This window comes from Talpa europaea, assembly GCF_964194135.1.
Source record: "Talpa europaea genome assembly, chromosome: 7".
Classification (NCBI taxonomy): Eukaryota; Metazoa; Chordata; class Mammalia; order Eulipotyphla; family Talpidae; genus Talpa; species Talpa europaea.
Genome location: NC_140074.1, coordinates 117,886,397 through 117,900,163, shown reverse-complemented (window position 1 = coordinate 117,900,163; position 13,767 = coordinate 117,886,397). Strand labels below are relative to the sequence as shown.

The 13,767-nt window shown below is 51.2% G+C and overlaps 1 protein-coding gene across 3 annotated transcripts in view; it reads right to left on the bottom strand.

Annotated features, from left to right (window-relative positions):
• Positions 1–4,682: 4,682 nt before the first annotated feature.
• ARHGAP23 (Rho GTPase activating protein 23) overlaps positions 4,683–13,767 on the bottom strand; it is a gene marked incomplete at both ends in the record, with an annotated part of 62,130 nt that continues 53,045 nt past the window's right edge. For all 3 annotated transcript variants that reach the window (XM_084236704.1, XM_084236703.1, XM_084236705.1), the window contains 4 exons: positions 4,683–5,735; positions 7,435–7,466; positions 9,506–9,602; positions 10,102–10,143. In XM_084236704.1, coding sequence (XP_084092830.1) covers positions 4,683–5,735; positions 7,435–7,466; positions 9,506–9,602; positions 10,102–10,143 — 1,224 coding nt within the window. The remainder of the gene's footprint in view (positions 5,736–7,434; positions 7,467–9,505; positions 9,603–10,101; positions 10,144–13,767) is intronic.

Below are 13,767 nucleotides of genomic sequence, written 5' to 3'. Positions count from 1 at the left end.
TCATCCTGGAATAATGAAGTCTGGAAGCTACGAGGAAGCTCCACCCCACACCCCTTATTACTGACCCTGAAACATCAGTCAAAACCCCAGACTCTGCTTTGGCTCAGGCCACGGCGCAGGCACTCCTACATGCCTCGAGTGCTAGCCAGCAGAGGGCAGGGGCACCGTGGATTTGGGCAGACAGAAAAAAGGAGAGTCCTGGAGCCCTCACTGGGTTTTTCAGGCTTTAATGCTCTCTTGGGAACCAGGCTCACAGGCACACCAGGGAGGGAGGCTGGCATGTAAGAAGGCAGGCACGGGCCCGGCAGGGGGGGCTGGAAGGCAGGCAGGCAACTGAGCCTCCCAGGGTTCCATGAATCTTTACACTTTTCCTCAGGGCTGTCTCTGGCATTCTCTTGTGGTCTCTCCTCTGTAGTCACTCATCCTCTCTGCCATCTTCCATCTCCGAGTAACCCCACCCTTTTAGCCCTGGCCTCTAGGCTCAGGTGTGCCCACTTAGGCATGCCCACACCACACCCCAGGTGTCCACAATCAGGCATGCGTGCCCCAACACACACTCCCAAGCACCTTCTGCAGCAACACAATCAAAGCCACAGGTGATAGCCATAGAGGCTAAGGGTGTAAAACACCTGATTAATTCCTTTTACCCTACAATGCCCAAGCCAGAGTAGCAGCAAAAAAACCTTATTCCAAATAGCTTTGGCATTTCTCCCAAGAAATGTTTCCTGTGAAATATATGCATGTATGTATCTGTGTGTGTGTGTGTGTGTGTAATACAGTCTGTTCTTTCTATCTTTGAGGTTGGATTTTTGTTATTTTTTAGACTCTACATATTTAGCATGATCACACCATATTTTTCTGTGTGACCTATAATATAAGACCTTCATATAATGCTCTCAGAACTAACATGCCATCTTTGTTATCACCAATGACCAAAACTTTCATTATGTTTATAGCCGAATAATATCCATTTTGTGTTTGTCTATATTAAACATATGCTTTTATAGGCAACATTTCTTGATTCATTTGTTGAAGGACCCTTAGGTTGTTTTCAGACCTGGGCTATTATAAACAACGCTGCCGTGAACTTAGCTGTGCGTCTAGTTAGGAGGTTTTTTTTTTTTTTTTTTTTTTAAGTACTATTTTTTTTTTTTTTTTAAGATTTATTTATACAAGCACTGGGTACATTGAGAAGCGCGGGAGGGTGAGAGAACCCACCAGAGCCAGAGCGGGGAGCAGAGCAGACAGAGGGACCGAAGTACACTGCTGGGGGGAGCAGCGGGCGGCAGGAGACCATGTGGGACCCTCCTCCGGAGCAGCTGGGGATCGAACCGGCGCTGCAGAGGCTGCGGGCAGCTTCGCAACCCAGCGCTCAACCGCTGTGCCACCGGGGAGGCCCTAGTTAGGAGTTTTTGTTTTCTTCAGGGAAGTGCAGAGGTGGAATTGCTGGATCATGCAGTAACTCTAATTTTCTGAGGAACCTCCATACTGTTTTCCATAGTGACTGCACCAATTTACATCCCTGTCAAGATTTTCTTTTTTAAAAATCATCTAAAATTATTTCAAATTTATCTCAGTTTCTAATGTAACCTACATTTATTGAGATGTCAATTTTTATTGACATTAAATTTACATACTTTTAGTAAATTGACCATTTGAAAGCATGCAATTCAGTGATAGTGTATTCACAATGCTGTGGAATCACTAGCTTTCTTCTAGTTTCAAACTTTTTCATCACCCCCTAAAAACACCCCATATCTTAAGCAATCTTCTCCTAGCCCTACCCACCCCACTCTCTGGTAACCTGTAGACTGCCCACGCTGGATATAAATCATACAAAAGGAATCACACAATATGTGATGTTTGCATCTGGAGTCTCTCACTTAGCACAATTTTTCAAGTTTCATCCAAATTAACCCCTTGTGCCACCAGAGAAGCCCCCCAAATTGTAATATGTATCAGTATTTTGTTTCTTATTATGGCAAAATAATACTTTTCCCTTTGTTGTAAAATTTTTATTTATTTTATGTAGAAGAACTGGGATGTAGGCCAGAGGTGTGGGGGGGTGAGAAGATTCACCAGAGACAGAGTGGGGAGCAGAACAGGCAGACCCACTGAAATATACTGCTGAGGAAAGCAGGGGGTGTGACAGGAGAGGTCCGCTGCGCCATGTGGGTCAGTTCCCTGGCCAGGGATCAAACCCAGGCCATTGAGGTGGGCCGTCTCGGTGCTGGCAGTGCTGAGACTCAACCCCCAAGCTACCAGGGAGACCCCAATAATATTTTATTATATATATACAACGATGGCTGATCCATCTGTGGTCATCTGCTGGTCCCACCTTTTGGCTATTATGAATAATGCTGCTATGAACATTCTCGTACAAGTTTCTTTATGGACATTTGTTTCTTGGCTATGTACCTAGGAGTAGAATCGTGGGGGCATATGGTAATTGTGTTTAAGTTTTTAAGGGACCACCAGATTGCTTTTCACCATGACTGCCCCACTTTACATTCTCGCCCGCAATGCACCTACTTCCCCATCTCCTCACAACTGTTACTTTCTATTTTCTTGATTTGAACCATCCTAGAATGTATGGAGTGCTGACTTGTTATGGTTATGATTTGCATTTCTTAATGACAATGAAAATAGAGAAAATTCATTTAAAAATAAAATTAGTAGAACTAAAAGTCAGTTCTTAAAAAGATCAACAAAATGAACAAATACTTACCTTTTTTTGGACAGTCTAGCTAAATATCTGTCAATTTTGTTGATGTTTTTGAAAACCAACTTTTAATTTTCTTTATTTTCAATTTATTTTCACTCCATTTTTCCTTCCTTTAGCACATTTTAGGTTTAGTTTCTCTTCTTTTTCTTAGTTTCTTAATGTGAAAGGTTAGGTTATTCATTTGAAATCTTCTTTTCCAATACAGGCATTTATAGCTATAAATTTCCCTCTGAGCACTGATGATGGCTGGCAGGAACAGGCCCCATCAGTGGCCTGGGCCTCGCCCACGCCTGCCATGGCTGGGCAGCACCACCCACTACATTCTGGAGGTCCAGGCAAGCCTGAGAAGGCATGCAGAGATGGGGTTCATGGAAATTCCTGCGGCACTGAGGGCTACCTGCCCTCCCGTCTTGTATCCCGCGCTGGTGTCTGGCGTGGGTGGGTCTCCCAGCTCCTACAGAACTGCCAGGAGCCAGAGGTTCGCCCCTGGGCTGCCGGTGCTGGGCAGGCTCCCACTGCCCTCGGTGATCAGGTACTTTACTCGTGCCCCTCCCAGCCCGGCTCTGGCCCTCTCCGCCCTCCCCACCAAGTGACACAGCTGACCAGCGCCTCAAGGAAGGCCGTTTATTTCCAAGATATAGACCATACTTTTCAGACAGGGCTTTTCAGAAGCAGGAAATCTTAGTCGTTGCCTAGAAAGGTGTGTCAAGGACACAGTGAAAGGAGACATGCGGACGTGGGGCCGGGAGGCTTATCCAACACTGTTACAACACTTTTTTTAAATGAGCAAAACATCTTTAAAAATCCTTATAAATTCTTTATAATATGTTACACATTTAGAGACAATATTTACAGTAAGAGGATGGGGGAGGGAAGGGGGGGAAATCTACTTTACAGCAAATCTTTGCATAAAACGACTGATAGACGTGGCAGTGGGGTTCCCAACCCCACCTGGGCTTCCCTGGAATGAGTGAGCGCATGTGTGGGGAGGCCTGGTGCTCTGGGGTCTATTTACAAGTGGGGAGAATAGGGGGCTGGGTCCCGCCCATGCTAAAGGAACAGCCCAGCTCAGACCCCTTAAGTCAGGGTGCGTGCCTGCGTGTGCGTGGGGTGGGGGGCGAGAGCGCGCACACGGATGTTTCCTAGGCCCCATCCTAAGGAGAGGGAGGTGGGTCTGTGTGCCTGAGTTGTGGAAAGAGCAGGCACAGCTGGAAGAACAAAGAGACGGGCAGGGGAAGCCTTGCAGGGGGGACCCTAGACACTCCCAAAATTGGGAAACCGGCAGCTCCCCGTGGTCAAAGCATTTGGGGTGGGGGTTTAGAGACTGGCAAAGGGTGGAGGGGGAGACCCTGGTATGAGTCTCAGTCCTACCTCTGGGGAGCTGCCTGACCCCCTTCTCTGGCTCTGCAAAGCAGCAGGCTGGCAGAGGGCACCAAAAGGGAAGAGGGAAGGGGGTGAGGTGGGCGGTGGTGGCAGGAGGTGCTCAGGAACCACACACACACTGGGACCGCACACACACACACACAGACACACACACACAACCCCGCGCTCTGTGGACACACGCGCCCGCCCTTAGCTGGGAGCTCTGGTGGGGCGGGAGGAGAGGAAAGAAACAAAAAGCCAGCGTCTCTTGGTCTGAGACTGGGGGGTCCCTTTCCACAGCGCACGACCAACAAGGGTCCCTAAGTGCAGACACAGCGGGCCCGGAAGGCCACCCCGTCGTTTATCTGGGGGACTGAGACCCCCAGCAGCCCCTTCCATCCGTCCCCCCACATTCCCCCCCAGCCGCCTCCTTCCCATCAGACTCTCCCTCCCCGGGGCTCGCAGCCCAGAGACGCGGCCGCGCTACGCCCGCGGTGGGGGTGGGGGGCGACAGCAGGGGGGTGCAGGCCGGCGGAGACGTGTCTCCCGAGGGGCTCGGGGCAGGGCCCTGCGGCGCTGGGGGGCGGGGGGGCTGTCACAGACACTGGTGGAGGCGGGCGGCGGCCGGGCGGCGCGGGGGCTGGCTCTGCGGGGCCCCGGGGTCCCCCGGCGCGGGCGGCAGCGAGGCGGCCGACGACGGGGCCCGCGCCTTGGTGGACTCCAGGCTGCTGAGGCCCGAGTCCTTGTTGTCGCTGTGCGCCCGGGCGCCCGCGGGCTCCGGGGCGCCCCCTCCGCCCAGCTCCTTCCACTCGTTGAAGTTGAGGTCGGTGAGCGGGCTCTGCACCACCACCGTGTGGCGCCGCCAGCTGCTCCGGCGCCGCCGCGTCTCGGGCGACAGCGGGCGCCGCAGCCGCACGGCCAGCATGTCGTCGGCGGTGCCGCGGAGCCGCAGCCGCAGCGCCTCGATCCGCGAGGGCCGCGCGCCCAGCGCCGCCACGGCCGCGGCCACCGGCGGCCGCAGCGACTCCTGGCTGCTGGACGAGGCCGAGCCGGGCGCCTCCGCCGCGCGGGGCCCGCCCCGGCCCGCGCCCGCGCCCGCGCCCGCGCCCTCGGCGTCCGCGCGGCTCCGGGACAGGCGGCGCCGCGCCAGGGTGTCGCAGGGCATCAGGTGGTGCGAGCTGAAGGAGGGGCGGCGCGCCAGGCGCCCCCCGGGCCCCGCGCCGCCCTCCGTGTCCGTCTCCACGTGGCTCAGCTCGCTGCGCTCGTCGTCCGCCTCGTCCCCCGCGCCCGCCCGCCGGCCCCCGGCGCCCGAGCACTCGCTGCGGTCCATGGTGGAGAGCGTGGAGTAGCCCGAGACGATGGAGCGCGTGTCCGCGGCCGGCCGCTCCTCCCGCGCCGCCAGGGGGCTCAGGCGCCCGGGAGCCTCGGGGACGGCGGCGCCCGGCGGCGGCCCGGCGGGAGGGTCCTGCGCCCCCAGCGCCGGCGCCCCCGCCCCCGGCTTGTGCGCCTCCTGCTCCGAGTCGTCGTCGGTGCTGCTGCCCAGGCCCCGCGCCTCCCGCCGCTTCTTGCGCTTGCGGTTGACCGCCGAGATGAAGGAGATCGCCAGCATCTCCCGGCCGTAGGGCTCCTTCCGGGGCGCCCACGAGCCCTGCGGGGGGACAGGGCCAGGGCGTGAGGCTCCGGACCCGGCTAGCGCGCCCGTGCCGCCCCTCCCAGCCCCGTCAGAGGGGCGTCCCCACCGCTCACACCCCCGCCCGCAGCGCCCCCCAGCGGCCCCCAGCTCCCCCCAGCGCCCCCAGGCGCCACAGGGCCCAGCCAGGCCGGCACTCCCGCCGCCGCAGGACGTTCCTCCTGGACCCGCGCCCGGCAGCGTCACCACCCACTCCGGAGACTACTTCTGCGCCCTCTCCCCAGAATCTGAAGCCTCCTTGGCACCCCCTCCGGGCTGAATCCACACTCAGCTCTTTCCTGTGAGCCCGGGGAGGGAGGCTTGGAGCCAGTGGGGGGTGGGGGGGCGGCTGGTCTCCACAAACCCCGCCAACGACAACTTTCTCTCCATTCCCCATATCCACCCAAGACACAGCTCTGGGGATAACAGGCCCCAGCGGGGAAGCACGGGTGACACACCACGGGGCTTAGTCACCAAGACAGGGACCTTTTTTTGACCACAAGCCTCTACGCGCCCGCTGCTCCCCTCACCAGCAATCCTGCCTCTCAACGGTGTTCTGGCCTCTCCAGGACACCCAGCCCGATTCACCTCCCTCTCCCACCCACCCCCACCAAAGCAGTTCAGCTCCCTGCCAGCGCCTCACCCCCCTGACAATCCCCAGGCCTAGATCAGTCCAACCAACTTAGCTGCCAAGAGTGGCTTAAAGCTCCTACACAGAGACCTTGTCGGATTTTGGTATTAGGTAATACTGGTCTTGGAAAATGGTTTGGAAACTGTCCCTTCAATTTTCTGGGAGAGATTTTGGAACTGGCTTTACTTCTTCCTGAAATGGGTGGCGGCATTCACCAGTGAAAGCGCCTGGACCTGGAGTTTTCTTTGTTGGAAGGCTTTTAATTCAATTTCTTTAGTTGGTATTGGATTATTCAGGTGCTCGATGTCTTGACTGAGTTTTGGTAGTCTGACTCTTTCAAAGAACATTGTCTAAGTTGTTGGATTTATGGGCACGGAGTTGCTAACTAGAATCTTGGATGAGCCTCTGAATGCCTGTGGCATCTGTAGGGATGGCCCTCTCTCTCCCTGACACTGGTCCTTGTTGCCATCTCCCTTTCTACTTCTCTCAGTCTGGCTAAAAGTTTATCAAGTTTACTGATTCTTTTCAAAAAACCAGTTTTTGTTTCACTGAGTTTCCCAATTTCATTGATTTCTGCTTTTTATCATTTCTTTCCTTCTGTTTGCTTTGGGGTCCCCAAGATCTTAGAGAGTAATCATTATATCTTAAAGAGTAATTATGTGTTGTTAGACCTCTTTATGGGAAGAAATCTATCATTTATCTATCACTTATAGACAAGGAAGCTGAGGATAGAAAGAGGTTAAGTAACTTGCCCAATGTCCCAAAGGTACTAAGTGGTAGAGCCGGAACTCAAACCCAGACCATCTGCACTTCTAACCACAGGATGACCCTGACCCCAGGCCAGATACCTCTACACCAAATGCCTCACCAAGCACTGCCAAGGCCCTCGACTTCTCAGCTCACCTCAGACACTCTATATTTCCCACGACCCTTCCTGGTGACCATCAACTTTCATCATGGCCCAACTGTAATACTCCCAATTCTCCTGACCAAAAAGCTGGTTGCCTTGTATAGAGATAAAGTCTACAGAATTGCCTTGGCACTTACCTTGGACTTGGCTGAACTACAGGTAGTAGAATCTGTTGGTGAGAAACAGAAAAAAAAAAAAGAAAAGAAAAGAAAAAAGATCAGGGCAAGAGAAGGCTGTGTCTTGTGAACACAATTCCCTCTCCTCAAAGGCTTCAGACACAGGGAGTTGAGAAACCCGAGCTTTCTGCAGGCCCTGGGAGTGTGATGGGCCTCTAATGTCATTTCCATCATTCTTAGGATGGAGCAGAGAATGATGTCAATTATCACTACCTTTTGAGGCAGGAAGTGACATCAGACTATCAGCCACTAGACCCTCCTTTGCCCAGGTATGGGCAAGGGTTTTTTTGGTTTGTTTTTCCTTTGGGCCTAGTCCATCCCCTCCTTTATTGTCCCTGTTACTCTGAAGCACTGGAGAGAAAATGCCAAAGATCAGATGCAGCCCACGAAAACCACAACAGTGAAACACAGCAAATCACAGATGCTCTGGAGAAATGGAGACCACACAGTGCACAGAGGTGGGTGCCCTACACCCCCACCCCCCAACTTCCAGGTCATGAGGAGGAGGGACCGCGGAGCATTGGGGTAGACGTGAGTGGGTGCACACAGGAGGGGGGTGCCCTAATGATTGGATAGGTGTCCCCTCCAGACCTAAGGTCAGTCTGCCCTTATGGGGCCAGGTCCCTGTTTATCACCAGAATTATGGTTAAAGTCATGACATCTATGGGCCTTGGGTCCCGCTCCTTTAGTATTATTGAGGGAGGAGAAGGAACCAGAAACAAGTCCTGGCAGTATCCTGTATAGGACTGGGGAGGGAACAGGCTGATCCAAAGACCTCCTGGGATCCATTGGGGCATCAGGCAGGTGCGGTTAATCCACACTCTCTGGCAAGCAAGTTAGATGCCTCCTCCCAACTACCCCCCACCCCCACAAGGTGAGAAGAGCAGATGGGCCGACCACACAGGACACACACAGGTCAGGGAAGCGGCAGCAGGTGATTAGAAGAGACAGGGGGCTCTTCTCTGTCAACCCCACATCTCCTGGCCCCTACCCCAGACTTCCTCCTGCAACTAGGGGTGCTGTGGTATGCCTCTGTCAGAGGCAGAAAGGTCAAAATACTAAAGGGTGCTCACCTGAGGGGTGGGAGGAGCTAGTGGTCTAAGGCAACAGGGATCAGTCTTTCCTTGTGGTTGGGTGCTTGGCTATGCCAGGGTCAGAGCCTGGGAGACAGGACTTAGGGACTGAGCAACCAGGGGCTCTGGTTTTAGAAGCAGGAAGACCCAGCCCCTTGAGGCAACTGAGGAAGGAGTTATAGATAGAGAGGCATCTGGGGGTGACATCACTGGTGTCTGGAGAGTCTGGGTCCTGCTACCAGCCAAGCCCCCCACAGCCTGGAGAAGCAGTGACCGAGTCAAGAACAGAAAAGGGTGCTGCATTTGTGGGACTCGGGGGGCAGCCATGCAGCACCCAGACTTCCTGGCAATGGACAGAGGATCTGGCTCCAGCCAGTGCCTCCTTCCTCCTAATTGGGGCTGTGGTCAAATGGAGGGGCAAGCTGCCGGGTAAGTGCCTGACCAGCGTGGGTAGCTGGCGTGTCAGGTGAGGTCCTCACAGCCCCTGGTGCCTGCCCAGCCTTCTTATAATCACCCGCCACTGTTAGTGACCAAGGCCGCGACACCGCACTGTACCCTTTAAATCTCCAAGAGGTCCGCTGGAGGAGGGAAGGGAGGAGAGGGGAAGGGGCAGGATCCAGGGACCAGGGGCGGAGGAATGCACAGGGGGAGAGGGAGGAGGGGCAGAGGGGTGCAAGAAGAAAAGGAAGAAAAATTAAAAAGAAGAATATGCCCGGAAGAACGGAGCCTGTGAGAAATAAAAAGCTCAGGAAAGAAACCAGTGAGGAGGGAGAACAAAGTTTCTGCCCAGCCCTGGGGAGGGGCGCAGAGGCAAGCAGGCCCTCCTTAGAGAGGGGGGCGGGCCCTGCCACAGCCCAATCTCAGTGTGGGGCAGGGAAGCTGGGCATCAGGCCAGGCCTCTGGGACCCTCAGGAATGCAGACCTCCACACCCCCACCCCCTCCCTGGCCCTGCACTCACCTGAACCTGGGTCAGCAGGGGGCACTGTCCTGCCAATGTTGGGCAGGAGGTACTCGATGTTGGGTACTGACTGAGGCTCCTTGTCATCCACAGGGGTCTACAAACAGGAACAGGGTCAGCCAGCATGCCCCAAACCACTGGACTGTGGAGCCGCGGCAGACAGCAGACGGGCTCACCAGGGCAGGGACTGTCTGTCAGGCGCACTCACCTGTCCCATATGCCCCCCTCCCCTTAGACTATGCTTTCCCACCAACACCTTGATTAACCCAAGGCCATTCCTTCAGCCATGTCTCCACCATCAGACCCAACCTTCCTGAGCCCCAGACCCTCCACATAATGCAGAAAGGCGGGGACTACATTTGCTACTGGGCTTGGTTTCCTTAGGGGAGGGCCTATATTTGCCCCCTCAGACTCAGGCTTGTATCTCCCTCAGAGTGGAGACTCCTGAGGACAAGGACAGTATTTCCTCTGTCACGCTGGAGATGCCCATGGACAAGAACATTCCCCTGCTGAGTCTTGCTGCTGCTCCTGCTAACACATACCAGCATGAGGCCCACTCAGACCAGACCCACCCACCAGACCCCTTCATCACTTACTCTCTCCCCCTTGTCTTCCTCGTCACTGAAGAACCAGTCCGACTGCAGAGGAGACAAAGGGAAATAATGAAATTAGCGTGGGAAGGGGCTGAGGGAAGACAGGGAGACACAGTCTAGAGGCCCCGCCCAGGCGTGGATGGAGCAGGTCAGGCAGGGCTGCAAGAGGTGAGAGGGCCCCTCTTCTCAACAAGAGAGATCTCAGAGGGAGGTGGAAAGATCCTGGAATCCGACTCCACAGATTTTGAGAACCCACAGGACCCCAGCGTGGCAGGGAAACACAAGCCTGAGTGCATAAGGATGGTCAGCTCAGAGCTGCTCTTTCCGGATTCTCACTAATACATTTCTCCCATACATATCACTACACCCCTCTCCCTGCTGAGGAGGCCCTGCCCTAAGGAAACCAAGCCCACCAGATGGCAGCGCCATCTAGTGCAGGCCAGGCTTACTGCAGAGGGCTGTACACCCCACCAGCCCCCTGCCTCACTGTGACAGCTGGGAGGGCACACCCCCACCCAGAAAAAATGTAAAGTTCAGACAGAGGTGTTAGAAGGTTCCCTGAAGGGCAGGCATGCAGGAACTTTCTCATAAATGCCCGACAGGATAAAAAATAAAAATCCTACTCAAGCATGTTTTGTGAATTTGAGAATCTTGAAAATAAAACTCTTAAGAGTTTTCCAAAAAACAAAAACATATTACTTACAAAAGAATAAATACCTGGTATAATTAGAACGTTCAACAGCAATACATACAAGAAGATCAGGAAGTAATAGTTTCAATGTGATGAAGGAATAGAATTTTGAACCTAGAATTTTATACCCTGCCACATTCTCATTTAATTTTAAGTGTGAAATTAAGCTACTTTAAGACATCAGAAAGTTTACTACCCAAAGGCACACCGACCTCTCCTGTCTCACCTGCTGCTTCCCTGAGCAGTGGATTTCAATAAATCTGCCTTTTCTGTCCTCTACTCTGTATTTGGTGAATTCTTTCACCCTTTGGTCTATACCCCGATTCTCCACCTCCCCCAAAAAAGTTTACTACACAAAGAATCTCTAATTGAGAATAAAAGCAAGTAAAGAAATGAATCCAGAAAGGAGCAACAGGCTCTCAGAAGTAAGGGTGGGTAATAGTGTGGAAGTACTGTAACAGGGTTAGCAAATTAAGCAATGATACACATATGCGCACGCACACATGGTATATCCATGGAAATCTAGAACTCAAATTCAGAGGCAGAAACCAGTGACAAGTCAAAACACACTAAGATACTTGGTTTTTAGATGTGGTGGGAAGACAAGGAAACTGATAAGCTTTAGAAATTGATAGTGAAAATTTAGGGCATCCCCAGTGGCGCAGCGGGTTGAGCGCAGCGGTGTGAAGCTGTCCATAGCCTCTGCAGCACGAGTTCAATCCCCGGCCAGCCAGGGAGAAACCCACATGGCGCAGCAGACCTCTCTTGTCTCGCCTGCTGCTCCCCTCAGCAGTTGTATTTCAGTCAGTCCGCCTGTTCTGTTCCCCACTCTGTCTCTGGTGAATTCTCTCACCCTCCCATGCTCTGGCCTGTATCCCAGTTCTTGTATAAATAAAATAAATCTTTAAAAAAAAAAGAAAATTTAGCATAAATATGGGTCTTACTAGTAGGTGGTAACTTCTAGGAGAACAAAAATAGAATGTACAATTTCCATATCAGGAAAATAAAAATTGATCCACCTAAAGCAAGGTGGGACAAATAAACCAAAAAAAGAAAAAGAAAAAAGAAAATGAAAATGTGGTGAATAGAAAATTATATGTAGAATGGCAGAATAAGTTCTAATTGTACATCAATTACAATAAAGTGAGCTAAACTCACTGATCAAGAGACTCAGATTATATTTTTTAATTAAAAATTATGGTGGCGCAAGGGGTTAAGATGCAACCTATGAAGCTATCCACAGCCACTGCAGCACGAGTTCGATCCCCGCCCAGGGAGTTACCCACATGGCGCAGCAGACCTCTCCTGACTCGCCCGCTGCCCCTAGCAGTATATTTCAATCAGTCTGCCTGTTCTGTTCCCCACTCTGTCTCCGGTGGATCTTCTCACCCCCCACACCTATGGCCTGTACCCCAGTTCTTATATGCATAAATAAATAAATCCTTAAAAAAATAAGTGGTCTGCAAGAGATATTTAAAAAAAGAACATAGAAAGTATAAAAAGTCATGAAAAGGGATATATATTGCTAAAAGGAGCAACAGAACACGATGTGATAAATCACAGTATACAATATATGTACCTAACATGTCTTAAGATATATTAAGCAATAACTGATAGAACTACAGGGAGACTGGAAAAAATAAATCTATAGCTGATCAAACAGGTAAAATTAAGAAAATATATAGACCATCTGAACAACACAATTGACAAGTTTGATTTAATGGAAATACCTAGAACACTACAGTCAACAGTAGAGAAATTTATTCTTTTAGAATACACATAAATCATTCCAAAACCAAATATATTTCCTAGGCCACAGTGAAATGCTCATTAGAGCCTTAGGAATCGACATCAGACAGATTATGTTCTCTGTTCACGATGGATAAAACTAGAAATCACAATAACAAAGATCTAATCCTCTGCTCTCCGGCCCCTATTTTCACAAGTTTGGAAACTATAAATCATAAAATAATTATAAAATACCTACAGCTAAATGAGAATAAAAGCACTACATGTAAAAATCTGCAGGATATAAGTAAAGTGAACACAAAGAGACCTTTAAATAAATATATCAGAAAACTAGAACAGAAACCAACCAAATTAAACATTCAGCTTATGAAGTTAAGGGAATGGGGGTGGGAAACAACAGAGAAACCCAAAGAAACAGAAGAAAAAAATGTAAATAAGACAAAAATCCAAGAAAGTAGAAAGTAAAAAGACATAAAAAATGATTAAAAGAAAAAAAAAGGGCCTCCCTGGTGGCTTAGGGGTTAAGTCTCAGTGCTATCAAGCTAACGCCAGCCACTGAGGCATGAGTTCAATCCCAGCCAGGGAGTTGACCCACATGGCGCAGCAGACCGCTGTCTCGCCCGCTGCTCCCCTCAGCAGTGGCCCAAGGATCTCTCATGAAATCATGGGGAACAATACTCTAGACAAAAATAACAGACAGGAGAAAAATATTTTAAATAAAGGCTATTAAGTAGTAGTCTGTATAAAAGGAACTCTAAAAAATAGTTTTAAAATTAAGCTCATCCCCCTCCACCTCTTTTAAAAGAATGGGAACTGGCAACTCACAAGCCCACTTACGCAGCTTTAAGACACACAGAGACTAGGACATGCATTTACAGATCTCTATCTATTTACAATAAGGATATAGCATTGGACTGAAGGCCACACTAGCCTATTAGGGCGGGTATGCATGGAGGGGATGGGCAAGGAGGGGTGGAGGGAAGGAGGGAAATGAGATTTGCAGAGCTGATTACGACCTTGTGCCTTGAACCTCAATTATTATCCATCATAATCAGCCATTATGATTCATTCAAATAAGGGGCACAGGAAGAGAAGCAAACACATAAGAGAAACAGAAAGGAGATCAAGAGAGATGCTAGAAATGCAAGATCTGGAGGTAGTTGTCTCAGGTTCTATTTACTGATCTGTAAAATGGGTGTAATACACGTGTCTACTGGAATTGTGGAGAG